Source organism: Hylaeus anthracinus, unplaced genomic scaffold (assembly GCF_026225885.1).
Source record: "Hylaeus anthracinus isolate JK02 unplaced genomic scaffold, UHH_iyHylAnth1.0_haploid 4, whole genome shotgun sequence".
NCBI classification, from domain to species: domain Eukaryota; kingdom Metazoa; phylum Arthropoda; class Insecta; order Hymenoptera; family Colletidae; genus Hylaeus; species Hylaeus anthracinus.
Genome location: NW_026535289.1, coordinates 5,538,881 through 5,562,890, shown reverse-complemented (window position 1 = coordinate 5,562,890; position 24,010 = coordinate 5,538,881). Strand labels below are relative to the sequence as shown.

The following is a 24,010-nucleotide window of genomic DNA, read 5'->3' as shown; positions in this document are numbered from 1 at the left end:
AAATTATGTTTAAGTATACGTCATGATTACTCTGAAAAGAGTATTTTGTTATTACAAAATGAAATCCTGAAACCCTGAAACCTTTTGGAAAACCCTTTACAACACGTATAATAATATAATTACATGTGAAGAAAGCTATGAGTCAGTAATTGAATAATAAACTTGATTTCCTAGCAACCAAACAAAACTACAAAATACCTCCAAATGCCTCCTATGCGACACAAAGTCTCATAAACTCATATTCTTGTCGATTCATTATACGTGATTCATAAAAAGAATATTTGAAAATGTTCGTTCAAGAAGATGTTCCTACTATTCTTCAAGAATTCGTGCAACCTCGTACAATAAATCAAGATATGCTTATAAATTTAATAATCGATCAAGGACCAAAGGGAGAAGCTGGGAGACTTTTCTACGAAGATGGAATTAATTTGAATGAAACAAAGGAAATTCAAATCGAATTTCTTAGTATGTAATGTAGATACTCGTATAATTGAGTTCATTTTACATTTACTAGTTTTCATGTCTTGTTTTAGATATTTTAAACATCGATCACCTCTGGGTAATGCCAAATCTTGTTAAATTAAAATTGTCCAATAATATAATAGAAACAATAGAAAATCTAGATACTCTTATTCATTTAAGAGAATTAGATCTGTCTTTTAATCATATTAGAATAATGAAAAATTTGAACAATTTGACGAATTTGGAAATATTGCTTCTGTACAATAATGAAATTAGTAAAATAGAAGGAATAGATAATTTATGTAATCTAACAATTTTTAGCATTGGTAATAATGCCATTGCAGATTGGGAACATGTAATATATATTATAAACTATCTTTTATTTGCAATTAAATCTGCATCTATCTGTAGCTACAAAATTGTTATTTTAGGTACTTTATTTAAGAAAGTTAAAGAAACTACGCAGTTTCAATATTAATGGAAATCCTTGTACCAAAGAAGATGGATACTTGGATTATGTATTCGCATTCATGCCTCAATTAATTTATTATGAATATAAAATAATAATCGATGAAGAACGATTAGCAGCCAAAAAAAAACATTAGTAATTATAAAATTATAAATAATATACAAACACAGAATCTCCATATTTTAAGCATACATTCTTACTTTATTTAGTCGTGCTTTAACTACTTTAGAAGAAACAGAAGCTAAAGAACAAGAAAAATTAGATGAACAGCAAAGATATGAAGAAAAATTAGCTTTTCTTACTAGTGCATACGTGGAACATCTTGATGGAGATTACCTTTTTCAACAAATGTTTGCAGATGATAAAGGTTTATAAATTCATTTTCATATGTAAAAATTCCAAGTATAAATAGGAAAAAGACACAAAGTAATTTAATTCCACTAATTTTATATTTAGAGGGGATAGAATTAACTATGGTAAATGAAGAAACTCAAAATGCTTACGAAGAATATAAAGAAAGTTTTTCGTTAATGTGTCAAGAGCTTTGTGAAGTAGGTTTGAAAGAACATGAAAAACGAACTTACGAAATAAACCTTTTTACTAATGCTGTTAACGAAGGTAAGAAAGCTACACAGGACCAAGGCAGAAAGTAAGTCATTTTTTATGATATACATATACATGTATGAAATGAAAGTAATACTAACAATTTCATTAATACATTGGTACTGACTTTGTTGTTATCTCATAACACAGGATCGTAAATGACATTCTGCAAAAGAAAACTGAAATTTTAACGAGCGTTAAGTATTTACTAAAAAAATTAGTTGGTGATATAGATAGTGCTGTGCTCGAAGAAATAACTCAAAAGGTACAACAACTTTCTGATGAATTTAATGATGTGATAACTGATGGTTGGAAAAACCTGATGTCCCTTGAAGTTGAGTTACACGAACAAGTAGAAGTATGTTGGTCTGTATGAAGATATAAAATTATCTATAAAACAATAAATAAATGAAAATATTAATAACTCATATGTTTTGCAAAGGATATAAATGAAGTATTCCGAATTAACATTTCTGACATGGTAGATTCTTTTGTAACAAACGTACGAGGACATTTCTCACAATTACGAAATCGTGAGGCAGAATATAATGACACTATTAATGGATTAATTTTATACTATTTAAGTGGTTTTGGTGATGATTCAAAAATACCAAAACATTTGGTAAATTTATGTGGTGATAAAGATATTTTAACATACAATCTTGCCAACTCCCATGAAAAACATTTACAGGTATGTATTAATAATTTTTTAATTTTTTAATTGATTCGGGAAATAAAATTATGTTTCAATTACAGACAATAGATGCCCGAGAAGATAGTATGTTAAATAGAATAAAAAATTGGCTAGAGGAATATACAGAGCAATTAGTAAAGTAAGTTATTTACTTTATTATATATTTCTTTTAAAGTATAGAAGCAAACTAATTTGATTTCACAGAGACGAAAGTGAAAGAAATAATCAACAAATATTAGAAATCTCACACTTTGCGGATTCACAGCAAATGGAATTTTCTTCGTTACAATTATTACAACAATTGAATTTAAATATTCATGATTCAGAAGCCATTCAAGCTCTGGATACTTAATGTCTTGTGGAATCTACAAACATAGTAGCCACGTAAGAATTAAAATAATATAAGAGCAAATATTTTAAAAATTACATTTTTATTGAATAATAACATATTAATATAAAACGTTATAATTTACAAATATTTGTGTAACAATTAAAAATTTTTTTCAAATTAATATGTATCAAAATTGTATTATTGTAAAAGATACTTATCATTTTTCCTTTAAAGATTCAATATACAACTTAAGTCCTGCTTGCACTGATGGTACTTGAATAAGTGCCAAAAAGTTATTTAGATCAGTCTTTCGATTTTCTTTTAACCAAAGCAAATTATTTGTTCGCAATACCTTTTTCGTTGTACGTAGACCTAGAGCTTTATCAACATTTTGAAAGTTAATATTTAATGTTTTCTTATATTTCTAGATATTTAACTAAATATTAAACTCACCAGGTATTTTTTTAAAACTTGTTATATATTCTTCACACTTTTTGATTGCACTTGTTTTATCTGCAACCAACTCGTCTACGAGTCCAATTTCTAGTGCTTCTTTGGGTTGGAATAGAGTTCCCCTAAATTAATATTTTTTAATCAATTAAAAGTGCTATTGTTAATACAGTATTTAATTATGTATGTACGAATAATGAATTACTTTAATAGTGCTAATTCAGCTTTACGATATCCTATTGTATCAATATAAGGATTTTTAATCCATATTGGTGCAGACATTCCCAATTTTGTTTCATTTAATCCTATGGTATGTTTCCCTTCGACTAAAACTCTATATTCGCAAGAAATTGCTAACATACAACCTCCAGCAGGACTGGCACCCTTTACAATTGAAATTATATTATGAATATTCATGCATTTATTATAAATTATTTATACGTTATGTAATAGTTTTTGCTAATAATGCAGAAAATAATACATTAATAGCAGCAGCTACAGGTATTTCTAAGCCATACAAAGTTAACCACATATCCTGCAGTAGGGTCCAATACTCGGTTAGGTATTTTTCACTACGATTATACATCTCCATTATGTCAAATCCTGCAGAGAACACACTTGGCAATGAAGATGTCAGTATAACCCCTTTGGACTGGTTTTTCTGGGCTTCCATTAATGATGTCGTCAAAGCATCTGCTAGTGCTTTATCTAAACAGTTTACAGGTGGACGTGCCATTGATATTGTAGTAATACCTATGAAATAAACATTTTATCTAAAATGGAAACAAAAACCAACATTAATGTTAAGACATTTACCTGTAGCATCTTCATGTGTTACTTCAACGAGTTTCGAATTTGTTGTATAACTTTTATATAGGGGCATCTGCATACGGTTAAATATCCTTCTTACTGCAAACATGATTCGTCCTATTGTAGATTCACTATCCTATCAGAATAAAACGAATGTATGTATAGCATATATAACATAGAGTAATTAATACATTAAAATGTAAATTTAAAGCATTGCAATAGTATCTTATTACCTTAACTATTATTTAATACACAACTATCAAACCTTTGAATTAATTTATGGTTACAGAGTAGTTGTAAGTATTACTGTACTTTCACAACTTCAAAACAGCTGGATAGAGAAATCTTTATCACAATTTCAACAAACTTTGGCTGTTAAATAGAAAACAGTAAAATGTTTACTGTTTTCACGCATCGCGAAATATCGTATTAAATATCCTTGACTGTAATCGCCCTATTTCGAAAACGTCTATAGGCTATAATGCATCGTCATTGATATTTACATTCAATCTAAACATTTCCTAATTGTACACAATGGTACTCAATTGTACTGATTTGTACCTTGCACCTTGTACCCGTTGTACCATTTAGAAGGAAAACAAAAGAGCTAATAAGGGATAACTTTTATTTGAATAATAAGTAACAAACAACATTAACGTGTAGCAATTTACTTACATTTATTTGAAAGAACAGTTAAATTGTTACTTGTTCATAGCAAAATGTTTCGTCCTTGAATTTAAATACTCTTCTTTGATATGCATAAAAGTAATGTAATAAACGTTCTCAGTCATTACTCGCTGAAGTATAATGGAGATATTTATTCTGTTTATAAAACGTATAAAAAATACTGGGTTGTAACATACATGTTATTGATAGCAATTTACATATCACATATACTATATTTATTATCGTAGCTATACATCAAATTTAGAAAGCTTATGATCTATTGCAATTTTGTATACATATCTTTTTCCCCCTGTATTTCGAAAAGAACGAATATACCTACTCTTACAATAGGTAAAATACTACCACGAAATGCATTAATTTTTTTAAGATAAACTTTGGTTTATGCGCTATTTGGATAATCAAACGTGTATTAAAATGTTATTATAAAGAAATACAATATATTAGCTGTACTTTAAAGATTACATGTCTGAAAATCCTGTTTTATTACAAAATAGTAACGACATATAAGAATTATTATATGTATAAACTATAAATCCTATGTACGTTAGTTTCTTCTCTACTGTTACTAAAATTACAATAAAAGTAATATCGTCAGAAATCATCCAAGACAGTATAATTACTTGCAATTACTTGTAATGATGGAACGGACCGGAATGGAATAGTATGGTTCGCGGGCAGGTGCTAATATGGCGGCTATTCTGCTTTATAGTTTCGTGACATCGCCCTTTACACTAACATTTTTTTAAGAAAGACGTAAAAGTTGAGTCACTGGGTGACAGAAAAAACGATGTCTTAAATGAGTTCGGTTATGTTTGAAAAATAAGACGACTAGCAAAATGTCAACCAGATCGCAACTTACGAAAGATTTAAACGGTTTGTCTTGATGTCTGAATGTTTACGTTCGTATCATGGAACTGTCATACAACGAAATAATATATATTATTTATTCTTTCGAGTAATCACGTTCCAATAATGTTTATTAAAACTGTAATAGTTGTTCCTTTTATATCACAAGTATGCAAATTGGGTTATGACACAATTTCATAAATATTTCTGTTTCGCACATTTTATATTATGCTGTATTCGATATCGTTTGCTTATAAATGATTCATCCTTTATAGAATCGGTTAAAGCATTACTCGGTAAGCACGTCAAGATATTACTAAAAAACGTTGTGAAATTGGAAACAAAGCAGGATAAACAAGAAAATCGTGTTCTAGTAAGTTATAATTGATATGTCAAAACTATTATGGCAAGAATTTAGTTGTTTATTATGGTCCTTTAATTATATTTTTATAATTTAAGGTTTTTTCACCATGCCGTCTCTTTCTTTTAACGGCCAAAGTACCCACAAGGGTAAGATTAAATGATTGTTTCATTATAGCAGATAAAAGTGTATGATTATTTTATTAATTGTGTATTAATTTGTAGCTCGACTGCCATTTCCATTATTTAGAAATAACATCTATAGAATCCAAAAGATCGAATCAGTTATCTTTGACTGTCGGAGAAAGGTATTACAATTTTACTACTACAGGAGCAGGTGCAGATACCACAGAAGTAGATGCAATGATTGAGGCCTTACACACTGCAATTCGAAATATCTTTCCCACGGTTCCACTAAAGTATGTGTTTACTTTCTTGCATATTTATTTGTAGTTACTATAGAATTGATATAGTATCATTAATGGTAAAATCCTTTTTATAGTTATATTATAAGGAAAATAGAAGTAATACCAGCTAGTAGATTGCAGAGTATAAGAGGTAGCGAATTAGCTAGAAGTACAGAAGCAACAAGACATACAGGACCGTGTGGTGGATTCTCGACCCAATATGCATGCATGTGTGATTTACATGGTGTACCATACAGAGAAGAAGTCGCTTGGGTAATATTTTTAAAACGTGCGAAAATAATGGTACTTTTGTTACTGAATTTTTGTTGAAGAAGTTATCAATTTACAGGATGTTGATACAATATACCTCTCTCACGACACAAGGGAATTAAATTTAAGAGATTTCGATCACTTAGATCAGAAAGATTTGGTGCCAATCATTTCTGCCTTGGAATATAACACTTGGTTTACAAAGCTACGAGCATCTCATCTTAAATTAAGTCATGAACCTTTGGAAAGATTATTACACGTTATGCGCAGATCTCTTTCCATTCAGGAACTTTATTTAGATAATCTTGGAATTAAGTGGTAAAATTCAATGATGCATGAATTTTGTGAAAGTAATTTTAGTAAACGAAATTTTAAAAAGATTCTTTTTAGGGATTTTGCGCACAAACTATCGTTAGCTCTAATTTCTAATGCTAATACAATGTTGCAAACTATTGATCTATCACATAATACTATTGAAGATAAAGGTAAGCATTATATATTGAGATCTCTATTTTAGATCTCCTCCTTGTGGTAGATTCATTTAATGTTTTAAATTTTTTATACTTTTGTATGTTTTTAAAACACTTAAACATACTCCTGTACACATTTATTTTTTATATTTTTGTAGGAGTCTCTAGCTTGTGTGGAATAATTGCCAAGTTAATGCAAGGTGTGCAAATAACCATCACTATTTCCGATACCTTTACTAGTGTTTTTTAATTAAATTACTCCTCATCCTTTTGTACTTAAACATGTAATCTTCTGTTTAGATATTCCACTAATATATGTATATGCAACATTATATGTTATATTGTGCTTAATTTAATATGAATACGAATAATTAGTTGAACGTTTTAGAGTAATAAATATGTGTGTCAATTAATGGTATTATTTATGGTAATATTATTTTTAAGGAGGTGCACATTTAAGCGGACCTATTGGAAAACTACCTAAAGGTTTACAAAAATTAAATTTCGCACATTGTGGACTAACAGGAAAAGGAATAAGTCAAATTGCACATGCACTAAGTTTAAATAGAAGCATGCCAACTAGTTTGCAATATTTGAATCTTTCAGAAAACTCTTTAAAAGATGATATCAATGTAAGTGTGTTACATAAGAATGTGACATTTAATACAATAATTTATTACTTATAATAAATTTACACAAATCGTGTATTTGTTTGCAGAATTTGTGCAACTTTCTGGCACAACCTAATAGCCTAACTCATTTAGATCTAAGTGGTACAGATACTACACTGGAATGTGTAAGTATTCAACTTAGTACATACAAAATTGTAACACGATAAATGAGAATTTTAATGTTTGCATTTGTTATTCAGCTGTTTGGTGCTTTATTACGGGGTTGTGCAACTAATCTAGTCCATTTAAATGTCGCTCGCAACTCTTTTTCAAGCAAGAAGACCAAAGAAATACCTCCCAGCTTTAAGCAGTTCTTTACAGCTACACTTTCATTGAAGTACTTAAATATATCTTGTTGCAAATTACCACTAGAAGCATTGAAGCATTTATTACTTGGTTTGGCATGCAATGAAAGCACAGTTGGTTTGGAACTCGATATGAGTGGAAACAACTTGGGTTCCATGGGTGCTCACGTGTTGGAGTCGTGTATACATGGCGTGCGTTGCATAGCATCACTGGATATTTCAGACAGCAGTACGAATGGCTTACATTTGAAAAAATATCAGTACGAAATTTTGGAATTCTATGTTCTATTTTTGTTTCTTTCCAGATATGGATGTTGATCTAGCACAAGTAATAACTGCTGTAGGGAAAAATAAATCTATAAAACAATTATACATGGGTCGTAATACCGTTGGTATGAAAAGCAAACATATTGCTATTGTAATGGATGCCCTGGTACAAATGCTTCAAGAAGACGATTGCGTTTTACAAGCATTACATTTACCAGATTCTCGATTAAAGTCTGATCTCTATAATCTTATTAATGCTCTTGGTAGTAATACATGTCTTCATACTATAGATATTAGTGGTAATCAAATTGGAGATCCTGGTGCAAGATTATTAGCGAAAGCACTACAAATTAACAATCATTTGAGGACCATTATTTATGATAAAAATAATATTACACTCCAAGGTTATGCCGACATTGTTCATGCTTTAGAAAAGTATGTTTATTTCTCATATTCATAACGTAATTATATATTAATAGTCTCCTTAATTATATGGTATCCTATCATAGAAATTGTAGCGTGAGGCACATGCCATTTCCAATCTTTGACCTACAACCTTGTATGAAAACTTCTGCTGAAAAAACGGAACAGTTAGCAAAAAAAATACAAGATCTTTTACAAAGAAATGTTACTCCTTGCAAATATAGTCACGGACAGGCCTTCAGGCTGCAACAAGGTTTTCTATTAAGCTCTACGCAACAAATGGTTGATAGGCTTGTTGTTCAAACTCAAGACACTATTAAAGCTATTGCTGCAGAAAGCTGTGATGCTAATAATGATATTAATTTTGCAACTGGACTTATACAAGATGCAGATAATTCTAAACAGGTACAAATAAATGAACATAAAGAAATTCAGAACGTAACCTTACGAAAGTAATATTTTCAGCTTCTCCCGAGATTGCACGAAGTCCTTCAACGACGAGATGAAAATAATCCAATTGAGTTGAAATTACATGATATGGCGAACGAACTTCATAAAGTTGTAACAGCATATTTACAGGTATCTATTTTACGTGTTTTTTTATACATAACGATTGATATTATTTTTTGAAACATAATTAAAAATATTTGAACTCGAATGTAGGATTCTTTAGACGCTATGGTAAAATGTGCAAATGAACAATGTCCTACCATACTTTCACAAACGGTAATCAGAGGAGATGAGAGCGAATCAATTGCCGTTGAAGATGATCTACGTAACAGCTGCAAAGAAAAAAATCAAATCAGCAATGAATTCATACACACTACTATCACAGAACAAGCTGGAGCAGACATAGTCAATAGAGTGAAGTACGGATTAAAATTACTTATTATATTAAAAAGAAAAGTTTTTGAAATTAATTATTTCGATAATACTTTTATTAAACAACTATGGCTGAATTTATCCAAGTATTAATTTTTTTTTAGCGAATTAAATTTAGCTGTTGCTTCACATGTATCTGACAGAATAACAGATGAAGTAATTGAATCGTTATCAAGAAGTTATAAAAATTTGGTGAGTATAATAAATAGAAAAATAAGTTTTTAAATTATTCTAAAAATTTTCTGATTTGTACATTGACATTCTTAGATTGGCGATTGCGATAGTAGAACAAGAAGTAGCACTCCAGATGTATTACGGCCTAGTGCTGGTTCAATGAGTAGCGGAAGCGTCATAGGTGTTACAAGTACAGTAGGTGTTTCTACAACATTACCCATTGGTAGAACCAGTCTTGCATCAGAAGATGACTGTCCACCAGAAACTTATTCGCTTGTGAATTCTATTGGTCAGTGTTCTAGCGATCAGTCTCCAATGGTAAGTAAACATGATTTCGTGACATTAATATTCGCGCTTTATACTCAGATAATAGTTATTATAGTAATTATGATATGGTTTCATGTCTATCTAGAAATTGGATTATTTGAATCTTGTAAGTATGGTTAAATAATCACATGGTTAAAAACAAAGTTCATTTATCATTTTAGTTTTTCATCATCTCTCAATGTATTGTACATATAATATAGTAATTATATATATATGTATATATATATATCATTGTTATACTTAGGCCACTCCACATCTGTCAAACAAACGTAAAAGTTTACATGGAAGAAAATTACGACCTAAATCTGTAGTCGATTCCGTTGAAGGACTTTCTGCTGATGATATTCCTGACCTACTACCATCACTGCCAAAAAGTCAAGCAGAAGGTTAATATCATTTTAACATATGTATTTGATACATGTATAATTTTTAAATTAATTACGAAGTTGTTTTAGCTATTTCAGAAACAGAACATTCTTTAACAGAATCATTAGATTCTGTTTCTGAATTACCTAATACCGTGGGTCAACAACTACAACATTTAGTAAAATCTAGACCACGCAGAACAAAGACTAGAGCACCTACAAGGCCAATGTTGAGACCCGATCAACAGGTGGATGGTCTAGCTCTTGGAGAAGGCCTTGATGTATTCTTTCGACCAACTACGCCAACAACTCCTCTTATATCTCCAACAAGCGATGATAGGTATTATGTTTAGAAATGTTACTCATAGCTTTTTTAATACAAATTGTGTGCATTAATTTATTTTTGTTCGATTAAACTGCAGCTCCTTACATACGTTCCCGACTGATGGTAGTCCGAATTTATCTCTTGCAAGTCACAAAAGTATTCCACCTGACACGGATAAGAAGCCTGGTTGCAGTTCTCCAATGTTAAAAACGCTTCTCGAACCTACACCACGATCGCGGTCCAGTGATAATTTGGAAAAATTTTCGCCTCTCGTCGGTAGGAGATCTCAAGGTGATTCACCATTAACTGCATCTCCATTAGCTCGACGGAATACGACTGATAATGATCAAAATCACGAAAGAATTGTTGCGAAATCTGGTAGTAATAAAGATACGAGTAGTAATAGTATTGTCAGTACTTCTGCTGACATTTCTAAACGTAGCACATTACCGATTACTGGATCTGGTACAAATTCACGTAGTTTGCGGGATTCAGATGAAAATGTTAAAATGTTACAACTAACAACTGCTGCAAATTCTTTAGATAGGGATGTATCTCTTGCAACGTCTGTTCCTAAAGATTACGAAAGCAGAAAAAGTTTAACGAAAAAATCTGGCATGGAAGTGGACAAATCTGCAAGTCAACCTCTGCCTTCTCTTAAACTGAGGTCAACAGGTTTTGATCTTCGAAGTCCAACAAATGGCAGTAGTACAAAAAGTAATTCGGAAGCATCGAAATCTCCAGTATTAAAACCTTCAACTAAAGGATGTAGTTCCACGAATGATGGAAAAAGTAATGGTGTTCTTTCGAAAAGTAAACTAACACCACCTGCGACAGCTCCGAAACCAAGACCTTGGAGTATGGCTACTGATAGAAAATCTGGTAAATTATCAAATTATATACCACGTAATTTATATCAGTGTATTGTATGCCTCGTTATTGCAGCTTTATTATAAAACATTTAATTTAATTTTGTAGGCGAATTTAATTTATTAAGCGATGGTTCTAGTCCAAATACTTCAGCAGGGAATACGCCTGATTCAGGTGATGCTCTCGATGAATCGACAGATAGTGGCGTTAGTGGTCCGGCTTCACTGCCACCGACGTTATCAGCAAGTAGCACTGCTAGTTCTTTAAGTAATACAAGTGTAGAGAAAAGATCTGTCAGAGAATTAGCAGCTAGTTTAAACAAGAGTAAAACAGAGAGGAAAGAAAATGGTAAACAAAAATGTTTTTCCTATTGCACGTTGATCGTATATAGTTACCTGGTACACGACTCAATTCACGCATCACTTTCAATAAATTATAAATTGCTTTATAATTTCGAGTACATTGCAAATATGCATGTTGAACCCTTAAATTAAGGAGCCTTGCTGTACATATTATTTTAGAGCATACCGCACCTGCAGCATGGAGGTCGGTGCTTCAACGTTCTATCAACCAACCAGATGCCAAGGTATTTCATGTAATGTTTCTTTTTGTTTTTTATTTTTTTTTTTTTTGCAATGTTTCAAATTCTATCCCTGAGACCTTTTGTAAAAGCTTACAAAATTTGTTGTTGCGCTTGGAGCCTATTAATACGAGTTAATATTTTTTATTTTGTACATGTAACCTATCGTTGACATAACACACAAAAGAACTTGTTGAAGCATATTAACTGTTGATGAAACGTCACCTATTTGTTTAATATATAATCGTATATGTGTAATTCGTTACATTTTCAGGTAACGGAAGTGCCGAAAACGGTTGAAGAAAATCATATAAATTATAAACTTCGACGTACTTCATTTTTACGTGATTCAAATTTTAACTATAATAATGATGACGTAGTTGACGTTTGACCGTGACTTAAAGCAGTAGCAATTTGAAAGTCAATGTTAATGATTGGTTACTTCTTGAGACAATTTTTGTCATAATATTTTATACTGGGCACAAATATATGCAAAGTGATGCGTTCGTACTTGTGCCATATGAAGTCAAATGCGGGGCAAGTGCTAACGATGTTAGAGACAGGGTATTGAGGGTCTCTATAGAAATTACTAATCTATTATTAAGGTGGCATTACAAATCTTATTATAGTTTTTCATAAAACTACACTGCTAACGCAGCTTATCTTAATTTAGCAGTAAGTATCTATTTAATGTACTAAAATCGTTTATTATTTTTATTATAGTAAGTTACAAATTCACACTTCCACAGAGAATATATTTTACGCTTCTACATTCCTTCGGATTTTTAAGAAAGAATTGTTTGCTATTCACGATGATATTATTTGAATGACGAATCGCATTATATTTGTTTTAACATTTAAATATTTATATATTGTTTGTCTGTACATTTCAAGTAACAGACTGTCTGAACTATACTATTAATTATATAATTTTAATTATTTTAAATACATGACAGCTGTTCTATTGTATAAAGAACAGCATAACCTATACTTATCGCAATAAAAGAAAGGTTTACTAAAATTATTTAATCGAATATATGGAATGTCTTCCGAAATTAAATTTTTTAAGTTTGCAATACCTACTCTGATGTATTTTCTAAAAACACAATTGTAAAAGGCCTGTGATTTAAAAAAATGCAAATTTTTATTTAAGCCATATTAGTCATACTTTATTTTCACACAGTTTTTATTAAATTATTTCATATTTTTAAAAAACTTTTCCCGATACAATATTTACCATTGGAATTGAAAAATGCACAAAACCAAACTTTAAGAATCATTGAATGTATGCTGTGTGCCATATAACATTATTCTATAAATTAGCAAATGTCTTCGTTTTCCATACAATAGGGTCAAATTTAAATAAAATTTTATAGGACGAAACTGTCAGCGGCGAAGTCGATGATTTATTAGAGTTAAGTGATAAAACACATAAAGATTCGACACACATGTACCATGTACATATGATGGTATCAATGTTGAAACATAAAACTTTCAAGTAAAATGATTAGAAAGACGTTATTGGTTATTATTGTATTTCAAGCATTTCTTTGCAACATTTGTAAGTTATATTTACTATTTTATACCTTGTTAAAGATATACGATAATCGAAAATAATTTACTAAAGCCCTTCTTCTATGTGTTCTCCTTCAAAAGGAAAAGCTTTTTCACAAACAACTTTTTTGTATTATATAAGAATATATTGATAAATATAAATGTAACACACTCCGACATATATAAGTATATTGAAAACTAGTTTTTTGATAGGAAGGAACCTATGTACATACACGTGTATAAAAAGTTACGCATAGGTAAATTAGCGATGATTACGATTACAATTCTCAAAGTCAAATAAGTATTTGAACATCGATTTCATTTTCAATTTGTACTAATAAGCATAAATAACAGAGTATATATATACGTGTCCTTTTGCATACAGATATGTAGAAACATGTTCTTGATGACGACATTGCATGTTAAATTGAACACTTTCATTTCTCAGTATAATTAAAGAATCTAAAGGAAAATATAATTACTGTACTATTCTGCCAGATCTGAGTTATGTCCAACATACTAATCATTATATTTAAACTCATGGATGACATAAGCAGACATTAAACATAAAATCTAACAATTAACTGTTCAAATGCATCTTTCCTTATACAACTAATCATACTAAATCAATAAACCAACGTAAATTAAAGTGATAAATATAACAGCAAGTTATATGCCCTATTAAATCAATGTAAGAAATTTTCATAGCGCAAATGAATCAGTATCACACGGTAGTTAATCGTGAAGTTACTTAATAATTGTATGGTTAGAGTAATGGTTAACAAACGTATAATTTAATTATTCCAATGGTATTTACTTGTAAACATGTATGGACTTGTACATTGACATAAGTGCATACAGTTAACAATTTGTATACATGTTATGTTGCAGGTGGTTTTTTAAAATATAGAAATACAATTCATTATATGCTTATAAGAATGCATCATTATTACATGAAGTTATATATGTATAATGTAAGAAAACGAAATTTAACCTATTGTGCCAAAAATATAATGATTTTGTATATCCATCAAAATTCATTATACTCCAATCTAAGGCATTTATATAAATTTTAAGTTACACAACATACATTCAAGAATATTGTAAACTTCAAAATAGTGTTCTTTTATATAATACATATATATTATTATTTTACTATTACTTTAATATTAATTATAACTTTGTACACCAATAAAAATCACCTGTAATAGACAATATTTTAGTATGTAAATATATTGAATGTATCTGCAGTATGTATGTACTAATGAGTGTATGATATAATATTTATATATATTCTTTCTTCAATACATTCCTGTATTTACACTTATATATATACATATATACATATGTTGTACAATTAGGCATGTCTCAAAATTTGCTATTAAATTGCTATGTATATATTACTATCTACATAGTATGTTACTCAATATAAAAGAACAAAGATTGGTATCAGTATTTGCAGCAGATTTTGATACGTGCCTTTTTAACTATGCAATATAATTCGCTAGTAAATAAAGACTCCTATTACATACATGACACTGATAGTTTTTTTTAATAGGTACATTAATAACCCTACATGTTTAAATGATTTTTACAATTTAATTTTAGAAAATATATACGTACTACAAAAAGATTTTGTATTCTGTTTTATTAATGTTTCAACAAGTTTTCAGGAACAAAATGCACCAAGTCTTGAGTGTTTATTGTATATCTTTATAATATTGTAATAGAACATATTACATAAATCATATAACAATTCATTGTTGTTAAATATTTAAAAGAAGCAAAATTTAAAGAAATTCTTTAATGACATATAATGTACTGATGATGATATTAATATCTTCACGAATATATTTTTATCGATAATAAATCTTTTTATAAGCATTGAGAATTAAAAAATACTTAAGTAACATTTATAGAAATAAATATAGTAGGGTTTCGTAAAGAGTCAAAACACCTTAGTGCGCGTGCGTGAAAAATTGTATGGAATCTGGCACATTTCCATAATTCAAGAGTTGGAAGAAGTATTGTAGTGAAAGATTAGATTGAAGGGAATAAGGTGTGCATGTACCGTTTACCTAGGAGATGCTAATGAATTTTATTGTACAATTTATGTTGTTAAGTTGAGGAGGTGTAGAAATGTCGCGTTCAAAATCTGAAAAGATCGGAAACGGTGGTAAATGTGAATTAAGCGTTTGGACACGTGCGATAACAGCGAACTCCGAATGGCCGGATAAAGTAAACATAACCACACTTAAATTAATTAAGTTTCTACTCGTTTTCATGATTTTGTCTATAAATAACTTATCTTTCATTGTAATAGGAAGAATTTCTTGACGTTATATATTGGGCTAGACAAGCAATTGGAATTATAGTTGGTATAGGATGGGGTCTCATACCTTTAAAAGGTTTCATAGCTCTATTACTGTAAGTTTCATTTGTCATATCTCTACACGATAACATATTGACTACCACGTAATTTTAGAGATTGTTAATCTCTAATTAAATTCCTACTACAAATTGAATTACGCTTGAAAGTTATAATTTACATTTCAGATTTGTATTAGTTAATGCAGGCGTTACATACTTGTACTTCAGTAACTTTCAACAAATCGATGAAGAGGAATTTGGTGGTGTATGGGAATTAACTAAGGAAGGTTTTATGACCTCGTTTGCTGGCTTTTTGGTAACTTGAAGTGTTTGAATATCATCCGATTTAAATATTTGGTTTATTATAGATTTTACAATAAAATTATTGTTTATAGGTAACTTGGATCATTATATATACAGGACTGCATTTTGACTGATCATTTTTATCATATACCAATGGTAACTTGACTGATAAAAATATAAATGCATATAATAATTTTCACAGATCAAGTGCTTTATACATACATGGAAATTGCATTATAAACATTTTTGTGGAAAACAATCATCCTTTATATAGCTGATTTGCTCCTCGAATTTGTAGCGCATTTAATAAACATGAGATGTAATATTCGATTTGTAAAATGTTTACCTACGTACTTTGTTACATATAGTTAAACATTGTTGTATAAGAAATATTTATCCACTTAAAAGTTATGTATTTGTGGAGACTCTCATGTACTATATTTTAAAGATCAATTATTTGTTATTAAGAATATTTTTTTTTAATGTTATGGAATACTTTAATATCCTATATATACATCAAAGCATTGACAGAGAATTAATTGTTTTAAGTAAATGCTGTAAAATATTGCTCTAACAAGTTACATATTGCATATACCAAATCAGATTATATACATATACAGATATTTAATATAATTAACCAGTTAGAATAACCAAATTGCTCAATATTTGGTCAGGTTTAACATTTTGCTTATGATTAATGAAATTTGTATGCTCAATACTTTTTTCTACTTAATTACTAGGATATTTAACGAGAAATTGTTATTAATTCCAATTCATGTCTTGACAAGTACAATGCAGTTATACAGAAAATCGAAATATTAATGTAAATTAATATATATTTCAATTTCATTATCAATATTGGTTTATATAACTTTTTATCTAAATAATAAATAAAACTATTAAAAATTTTATAACAAATGACTAATCACTTTTTTAAAAAACACAGCATGTATATAGTTATTAGCATTTAAAACAATCGATATTGGGTGTTAAAATAGTTAATAACGAATAAAATAACACCGCTCAAGTTTTACACAAAAGGTTTATTTAAGTATATTTACATGTATAAGTTATTAAAAATATGTTAATAAAATGTGTTTAATACATTCGTAAAAATATCGGGATCATCCGACCATCAACCGTTTCCGTCCTCGTGCTTGTACGTCTTTGTATTTAGAAACAACCTCTTTGCATTGTATTTTGTTTATATAATGTTTCTGATAAGTGTTAAATATTTCTAAAAATAGTAACGGTATTTCAGAATGTGCACTAAGTAGCGACCGTTCGAGGACGTACAAATCAACTGCTTTATCTTCGACGCTCGACTCTACGCGAGCTAATCCAAAATCTATTACAACAAACTTGTTTGTGGCTATAAAAAAAAAAATAAGAAATAGTATTACTGCAAGATAGATTACAATAATTGAAATACAATGGCCGCCTACCGTCACATTTTTCAATGTTTACATCTTCGCCAACGTTTTGTAAAAGTATATTCGAAGTGGTCAAATCCCCGTGAATTATATTTTTGGAATGCAATTTGGCAATAAGGACACCTAAACCTCGTGCTATAAACTTCGATAAATGTTCAATATTTACATCCTTTGCAACATTCTTTCCTATAAAGTCTTTTAGTACAACTGCATTTTCTATATACTCCATATAAATGCATCGACGCTCTAAATGTACGAAGTATACAGCTGGCGTTACTACTCCTTAAAAGAAAAAAGAAGTGTAAATATACAAAGCTAGAAAAAAAATACTTTACCCTATTTTTGCCATCGCTATCTCACCAGCGGCTTTAGCGCGAATAATAGCACGACATTCAGCTTTTATTCGATCCTTCGTGAGGCGATTATCCAAATCTACATGTCGATATTTCTTTTCGAATCGCTCTTTTACTAATGTTGGCTTTCCTAAATAAACGCCCTTATAAACTCGAGCCTCCGCACCTTGAGCTATTAATTCAAACCCGTGCATGATTTTTATTACCTGTAATATGTGTATTAAAGTTTAGATTTAGCAATTATGATAATTTTAACTATTGTACTTGCGTACGTAATGCGATTTCTCATGATATATTTCATTGAGGAAAATATTCGAATTTCAGGTTGCGAGATGCGCGTAAATAGTATGCTTGGAGTTGCGAGAATGTAAAGATGAAGTTGCTCGCGCTAGCAAGGGCAAGATGAGGGCGAAACGCGAATCGATCGTTACCCGAGAGCGTCCTGCGCGCTAATCGCTATCCCAGCGCTAGTATTCGCCCGTACTTTGTTCCCATCGGATTGACAAGCTAATACCCGTGTTTCTTGTCTTGTTGTTCTTACGAAAAAAAATCCGATCTTTTGTTGAAACCGGTAGATATGAGGGACGAAGTGAAGATGGACGCGAATCGGCTAATCGCCGAAGTTTATAAGCGGCCAGCGCTTTGGAACCAAAGACATATCTCTTATCACAATCGCGAGGTGACGAACCGCGTTTGGATGGAAATTGCATCGATATTCAAGTTGCCCAGTAGGTGCATTGATAAAATCGTTTATCATGTATATCGTTCGCGCGCGCTTTTTCGTCATTCGTTGCACAGTTGAGAATTTATTTGTCCCTCTAGCAGATGACAATTGTCCTCGAGTATGTGTCAATATTATTGTAACAAATGATCACTTTGATTGTACATGATAATTCTGTATAATTCCATAATCAAATAATATTTGACAATCTATACTTGTTTACTAATTTCTATTACACTATTATGTAAAGCATGTAAACGTGATCGTTTTCATTGTCGCGGAAAATTTTTGTACGATCTCCTTTAATTATTGTACAAGAAAGATGTAACTATTTCAAGAGTGACGACACCGTTTTTCAGAAGCATAATATCGCGTACTCGCACATACGAATTGCAGTCTAGTTAACCTCACTTTTTCATGACGTCTCGTTACCCAAGTATATTAATGAATTCAAGTGCTGAATCTAACTTGAAAACATTACAGTCGGACAAAATTTGATTCTACAGAATATTGCTAACTTACGACTTCTTACTATTTATAGTATTACACCACGAGATGATTTAAAATGCGACTTCAAAGTTGAGTGTTGATAAAACCGCATGCGCGTGAGCATAGTCAATAAATGTCATCTGTCGTTTTTATGAATCACTTTTGCCCCTTCTGAAATCTTTTATTTAAATTCTGAATAGATTATATTAATTTTTAATTGTATATATATTGTATATATTATATACAGGACAAAAAAAAAGTTTTAAGGGGGCATTTCACTGTGAACGCACAAAAAAAAAGCATATTTTCAATCATTTTTTTCTCAGGAACTATTGCGTAAAATTGAATGAATGTTTTTTCTCTTTAAAGGTATGATTAAGGAAAGTAAATAAAAAACATTTTTTTTTTGGTAAAAAATATCTCGTCATTTATTTACAAAATAATGTGCGCAAAAAAAAAAGTTTACCGCTGGCGCAAGTGATTTTGGCTCTCCTGGTAATCTGAAACAGAAAATCGAAAAAGTTTATTAAACTATGTCGTCACACCTATAGTCGGAACCTCCACTTATTTATTTCATCGAAAATAAACAAAATGGTAGCGTTTCTTGTGAAAGAGAGAAAAAAGAAACACTTTTTTTGTACCGTAAATCAGGTGAAATTGTAAGTAAAAATCAAAATATCAACTACTTGAAGGTTCCGACGATAGGTGTGACGACATAGTTTAATAAACTTTTTCGATTTTCTGTTTCAGATTACCAGAAGAGCCAAAATCACCTGCGCCAACGGCAAACTTTTTTTTTTGCACACATGCATATTATTTTATAAATAAACGACGAAATATTTTTTACCAAAAAAAAAAAATTTTGTTTACATTCCTTAATCATACCTTTAAAGGGAAGAAACATTCATTCAATTTTATGCAATAGTTCCTGAGAAAAAAATGATTGAAAATATGCTTTTTTTTGTGCGTCGTACAGTGAAATGCCCCTTTAATCTTAGTACACGTATCCTTCGATTAGCTTGAAACAAACTGTAAAAGTCGCTGTAACGGCAAATCGTGGTTTTTGTAATCGAAACGAAATTGTTTTCACATATTTTTTTTTTCAGAACCGGTATTAAAAGCGAAATGGAAAGGTTTACGAGATACGTTTCGGGCGGAATTAAAAAAGGACCAAGTCTACCGTAAAAGTAAATTCCATCGTAATAGGCCGGTATGGATACATTTCAAAAGTTTACAGTTTTTAAAAGAACAAATGTTACCTCGTCCTCCGATTTGGGAACGGAGTAATTCTTGTCAAGACGACGATCGAATACACAGCGAGGGTGAAAGCGACGGGATGCTGTTGCAGAACGGTTCGTCGGTAACAAGTAGAAACGCGGAGGATCGTGGTACGATCTCTAATCATCTACTGTCGATAAGTAACGAAAACGGATTGAAGATCGACAGCATCAATCACATAGACGTGAAGCAAGAACCCGAAGAGAACTTCGACAATCTCGAGTTTCAAAGCGTCTCTGACAACCTCACGGAAAACGAGATGATGTTGCAAAACATCTCACCTGAACAAGTGTTGATGGGCGACCATGACACTGGCATTGGTCTTACGGTGGATCCTTTAGAAGGCAACCGTTTCGATGATAATTACTATTTCCTTATGAGTCTTTTACCTCATGTAAGAACATTACCGGCCGATAGAAGAATGCTGCTAAGGATGCAAATGCAAGAACTGGTTTACAAAGAGGTTTACAAGAAAAGTACCGAGAGTGTCGCCACTCCGTAAAAAGACAGAAATGAATATTTTTAACAAAGACGTTATTCGTACGCGACTTCGAAAGTGGTTAGAACCTATCAGAATAATTGTCTTTCACAGTCCACTGTATTTAACCCTTGGACGACAGGATTCATATAGGACCACGATAGTTAAGACTTATTGTTGGGAATATACAGATTTATTGTAATGGAGATCAGATGGAGGAAGTTTGGTACTTTAAATACGACAAAATGACGAATAAATGGTTAAGTGGTTATAATACTATTTCTTCTGACAATCTATCTGATAAATACATAAATACTAGAGATCACGGTTTTGAACGGGTATTAAACGTGTACCGTGTACCCGTGTATTAGGGAATTAAGAACACGGGTATTTTTAATGCACGGGTACCCGGGTATCGAAATACACGTGCATCGAAATACACGGGTACGCATACATCGAATTATACGGGTACAGTATCCAATTACACAGTTTTATATACAAACTTTTATGCAAAAAAAGCTTTTATTCTACATAAAATAATGATTCTTATTCATTTTGAAAATATTGACAAGCAATAAAACAAATAAATGAAAAAGATATAAACATAAGAAGAATAAATGTAACAGAATACATTGTTTAGTGCAATTTGTAATACTTTATTTATTAGTTAAAATAAATGTTAAAGTCAATGTGCGTACCCGTGTATTTCGATGTACACGTACACGTACCTGGATATCCGTGTATTTCGATATCCGGGTACCCGTGTATTAAAAATACACGTATTAAAACACGGATCCATTAATTACCCATGTACCCGGGTATTTCGATACACGTGAAGTAGGGATCTCTAATAAATACTAATATTTGTCAAGAAGACATTGAATGAGTGGCACTTTTCGTTGTATTCTATGAATTTATTGGGTACTCTGCGAGAAACGGTATCGTATGGTCGTCCAAGGGTTAAAATGCACCTCTCGCGCGAAGCGAATCAACGTTTATTTATAGATTAGCGAGAAAAATTCTGAAATTTAAAGATTTTCGTAAAAACGTTCTAGTCCTTTTTAACCTATACAAATGTACTCCGTAGATTGAGAGACACTGGTGCTTTCTCGTACCTGCGGGTACGACCGTGATGTTTAGTTGTATCCGTGTATAGCTGTGGGCAAACGTGGCTGTGTGTTCACGGCATTCCTATTTCGTTGCGCATGCGTACCTGTCATGGCTCCTCTCGGTTAATCGTTTCGTTCGTTTTCGCATTACGATTTCGTTGTGCTTTCGTTCTTCCGTTTAGTTCGCTCGCGATTGTCATAAGCACGAACCGCGTCTACGCATCCGTCGTCTGAAATTTGTTACCGTTCGGGTCAGAGTAACATGTTTTCACGAGGGTACCTGTTCGCGACGAGGACCCTTTCATCGTGACGGTTTTCCGTGAGCGTCTCGTCTACCTGATCGTGGCTTTAGTGTACACAGGTGTTTACCTTAAGTGACAGCTAGAAAGGTGCATCTGCCTCGGATTTTTTATTTTTTTTTTTCACTCTCTACACGTTCCGTACTCTAGCGTCTGTGATTAACCTGTTCACTCGATCGCGACCGTTTTAAACTCGACGTGGAAGAACTTCCAAGTCCTCGTATATCGACGGAATTTCGATGCAATTGGAATTACCTATCGTTCGGTTCAAGGTGAGTCAACGTTCGGTCAGCGATGCAAGGAACGTCTTGTCCCTTCTTTCCTAAATCATATTGGGTTGTCCAGAAGGTTCGTGCCAATTTTTAAGAAACATTCGAGGACACGTTTGAATTTCGATACAGTGGGTGTAGAAAGTATTCGTACACCGATCAATTTCCAAACAAACTATGTAAAATTGTTATTTATCAACTTATTTTTTATAAACAATGACATTCTGCATATTCTCGGAAATCTCTAGAATACATAGAGTACAACAAAAAAATAGCTATTTATGTAAGTTGCGAGATTAACAAGAAGAAAACAATTAATCGATAGAAATGTTGAAGCAATAAGTATTCGGACAACTGTTTCATATTTAAAACTTCATTAAAAAAAAAAAAGAAATTTACATTAATTTACAAGTATATGATATACTTCCTTCGTGGGATTTCCTTTTGATTTTATCATTATTGCAACTCTTCTAAGCGTTAAATTAACTAAATTATTAGTTATTCGAAGTGGGATCTTCTTCAATTTTTAGATCTTTTTAATTCTTCTTCATTTTTAAAAGTACTTTCTTGGAAATTCGATGGTTTCTAATTCCTACGGAGCAATAAACTAATGTGTTTACGTTACAAACTCTGCTGTAAATGGTTCGTCATAAGAATCGTACAAATACTTATTGCTTTTACATTTCTGCCGATTTTTTGTATTTTCTTGTTAATTTCGCAAATTATATAAACTAGTAATTGTTGTTTGGACTATATCTATCTTAGAGATTTCCAAGAATATGTAAAATATCATTGATTATAAAAAAAGAAGTTAATAAACTACAATTTCACACAAAAGTTTTTTGGGAAATTGATCGGTGTACGAATACATTCTGCACCCACTGTATGTATTTATTGAATTATACAGGGTGTCCCAAAAATGTTGGAGGTCTTTGAAAGGGGTGGTTCGGGAGGTGATTTGAAACAACTTTTTCCTTAGCGAAATTGTTGTGCGAGGCTTCGTTGAGGAAATATTAACGGAAAACACTGACCAATCAGAGCGCGAGTATGCCGGTGGAGCGGCCGTGATAGCGATGGCTACGCGCTATGTAGCCGCTCTCGTACGCGAACAAGTGACTCGACGTGAATCGAAGGATATTGACGCGGCCGCTCAGCGCGTAGCCTTCGCTACCGCGGCCGCTCCACCGGCATACTCGCGCTCTGATTGGTCAGTGTTTTCCGTTAATATTTCCTCAACGAAGTCTCGGACAACAATTTCGCTAAGGAAAAAGTTGTTTCAAATCACCTCCCGAACCACCCCTTT

At 31.5% G+C, this 24,010-nt stretch overlaps 7 protein-coding genes and 1 long non-coding RNA gene across 23 annotated transcripts in view; 5 read left to right on the top strand and 3 right to left on the bottom strand.

The window, feature by feature from the left end:
* Positions 1-131: 131 nt before the first annotated feature.
* On the top strand, positions 132-2,712 carry LOC128894555 (dynein regulatory complex subunit 3-like). 2 transcript variants are annotated; one of them, XM_054156374.1, is made up of 9 exons: positions 132-468; positions 537-820; positions 897-1,069; positions 1,144-1,301; positions 1,391-1,583; positions 1,688-1,895; positions 1,980-2,228; positions 2,294-2,370; positions 2,436-2,712. In XM_054156374.1, the coding sequence occupies exons 1-9, from the start codon at positions 288-290 to the stop codon at positions 2,581-2,583; spliced, it is 1,671 nt and encodes a 556-aa protein (XP_054012349.1). In that variant the 5' UTR covers positions 132-287; the 3' UTR covers positions 2,584-2,712. The 2 variants fall into 2 exon arrangements, with proteins under 2 accessions (XP_054012349.1, XP_054012350.1); XM_054156375.1 differs by having other exon boundaries at positions 1,688-1,903; positions 2,123-2,228.
* Positions 2,684-4,644, bottom strand: LOC128894570 (enoyl-CoA delta isomerase 1, mitochondrial-like). The gene is made up of 8 exons (XM_054156405.1): positions 4,498-4,644; positions 4,225-4,429; positions 4,056-4,188; positions 3,829-3,958; positions 3,494-3,765; positions 3,218-3,396; positions 3,016-3,137; positions 2,684-2,940 (listed from the first exon to the last, which is right to left on the bottom strand). The coding sequence occupies exons 4-8, from the start codon at positions 3,929-3,931 to the stop codon at positions 2,780-2,782; spliced, it is 837 nt and encodes a 278-aa protein (XP_054012380.1). The 5' UTR covers positions 3,932-3,958; positions 4,056-4,188; positions 4,225-4,429; positions 4,498-4,644; the 3' UTR covers positions 2,684-2,779.
* A 188-nt stretch (positions 4,645-4,832) lies between these two features.
* Positions 4,833-13,129, top strand: LOC128894538 (F-actin-uncapping protein LRRC16A). Of its 8 annotated transcripts, none has more exons than XR_008461591.1 (24): positions 4,833-5,382; positions 5,631-5,728; positions 5,815-5,865; positions 5,941-6,134; positions 6,218-6,395; positions 6,472-6,710; positions 6,783-6,877; positions 7,021-7,062; positions 7,307-7,494; positions 7,581-7,658; positions 7,734-8,067; positions 8,144-8,540; positions 8,615-8,933; positions 8,994-9,107; positions 9,192-9,397; positions 9,515-9,602; positions 9,678-9,902; positions 9,997-10,017; positions 10,156-10,297; positions 10,367-10,616; positions 10,699-11,483; positions 11,580-11,819; positions 11,993-12,726; positions 12,801-13,129. XR_008461591.1 is itself a non-coding variant. In XM_054156335.1 (24 exons), the coding sequence occupies exons 1-24, from the start codon at positions 5,346-5,348 to the stop codon at positions 12,187-12,189; spliced, it is 4,230 nt and encodes a 1,409-aa protein (XP_054012310.1). In that variant the 5' UTR covers positions 4,833-5,345; the 3' UTR covers positions 12,190-13,129. The 8 variants fall into 8 exon arrangements, 7 of the variants coding, with proteins under 7 accessions (XP_054012310.1, XP_054012309.1, XP_054012304.1 ...); XM_054156335.1 differs by having other exon boundaries at positions 10,699-10,892; positions 11,181-11,483; positions 11,993-13,129; XM_054156334.1 differs by having other exon boundaries at positions 10,699-10,892; positions 11,145-11,483; positions 11,993-13,129.
* On the bottom strand, positions 11,624-12,413 carry LOC128894588 (uncharacterized). The gene is made up of 3 exons (XR_008461598.1): positions 12,277-12,413; positions 11,867-12,172; positions 11,624-11,762 (listed from the first exon to the last, which is right to left on the bottom strand). It is a non-coding gene; the product is annotated as an uncharacterized LOC128894588 (long non-coding RNA).
* Positions 13,130-15,603: 2,474 nt separating the features above from the next.
* On the top strand, positions 15,604-16,608 carry LOC128894583 (GEL complex subunit OPTI). Its single transcript, XM_054156425.1, has 4 exons — positions 15,604-15,843; positions 15,929-16,032; positions 16,162-16,291; positions 16,371-16,608. The coding sequence occupies exons 1-4, from the start codon at positions 15,745-15,747 to the stop codon at positions 16,410-16,412; spliced, it is 375 nt and encodes a 124-aa protein (XP_054012400.1). The 5' UTR covers positions 15,604-15,744; the 3' UTR covers positions 16,413-16,608.
* Positions 16,609-17,301: 693 nt separating this feature from the next.
* LOC128894578 (EKC/KEOPS complex subunit TP53RK) lies at positions 17,302-20,972 on the bottom strand. Of its 5 annotated transcripts, none has more exons than XM_054156415.1 (4): positions 20,834-20,972; positions 18,072-18,270; positions 17,724-17,993; positions 17,302-17,650 (listed from the first exon to the last, which is right to left on the bottom strand). In XM_054156415.1, the coding sequence occupies exons 2-4, from the start codon at positions 18,256-18,258 to the stop codon at positions 17,403-17,405; spliced, it is 705 nt and encodes a 234-aa protein (XP_054012390.1). In that variant the 5' UTR covers positions 18,259-18,270; positions 20,834-20,972; the 3' UTR covers positions 17,302-17,402. The 5 variants fall into 5 exon arrangements, with proteins under 5 accessions (XP_054012390.1, XP_054012392.1, XP_054012393.1 ...); XM_054156417.1 differs by lacking the exon at positions 20,834-20,972 and adding an exon at positions 19,318-19,417; XM_054156418.1 differs by lacking the exon at positions 20,834-20,972 and adding an exon at positions 19,197-19,347.
* Positions 18,639-21,380, top strand: LOC128894571 (uncharacterized). Its single transcript, XM_054156406.1, has 2 exons — positions 18,639-18,792; positions 20,381-21,380. The coding sequence occupies exons 1-2, from the start codon at positions 18,642-18,644 to the stop codon at positions 21,052-21,054; spliced, it is 825 nt and encodes a 274-aa protein (XP_054012381.1). The 5' UTR covers positions 18,639-18,641; the 3' UTR covers positions 21,055-21,380.
* A 1,188-nt stretch (positions 21,381-22,568) lies between these two features.
* Positions 22,569-24,010, top strand: part of LOC128894558 (rab11 family-interacting protein 4A) — a 36,463-nt gene continuing 35,021 nt past the window's right edge. For all 4 annotated transcript variants that reach the window (XM_054156382.1, XM_054156381.1, XM_054156380.1 and 1 more), the window contains exon 1: positions 22,569-22,710. The gene's annotated coding sequence lies outside the window, so the exon portion shown is untranslated. The remainder of the gene's footprint in view (positions 22,711-24,010) is intronic.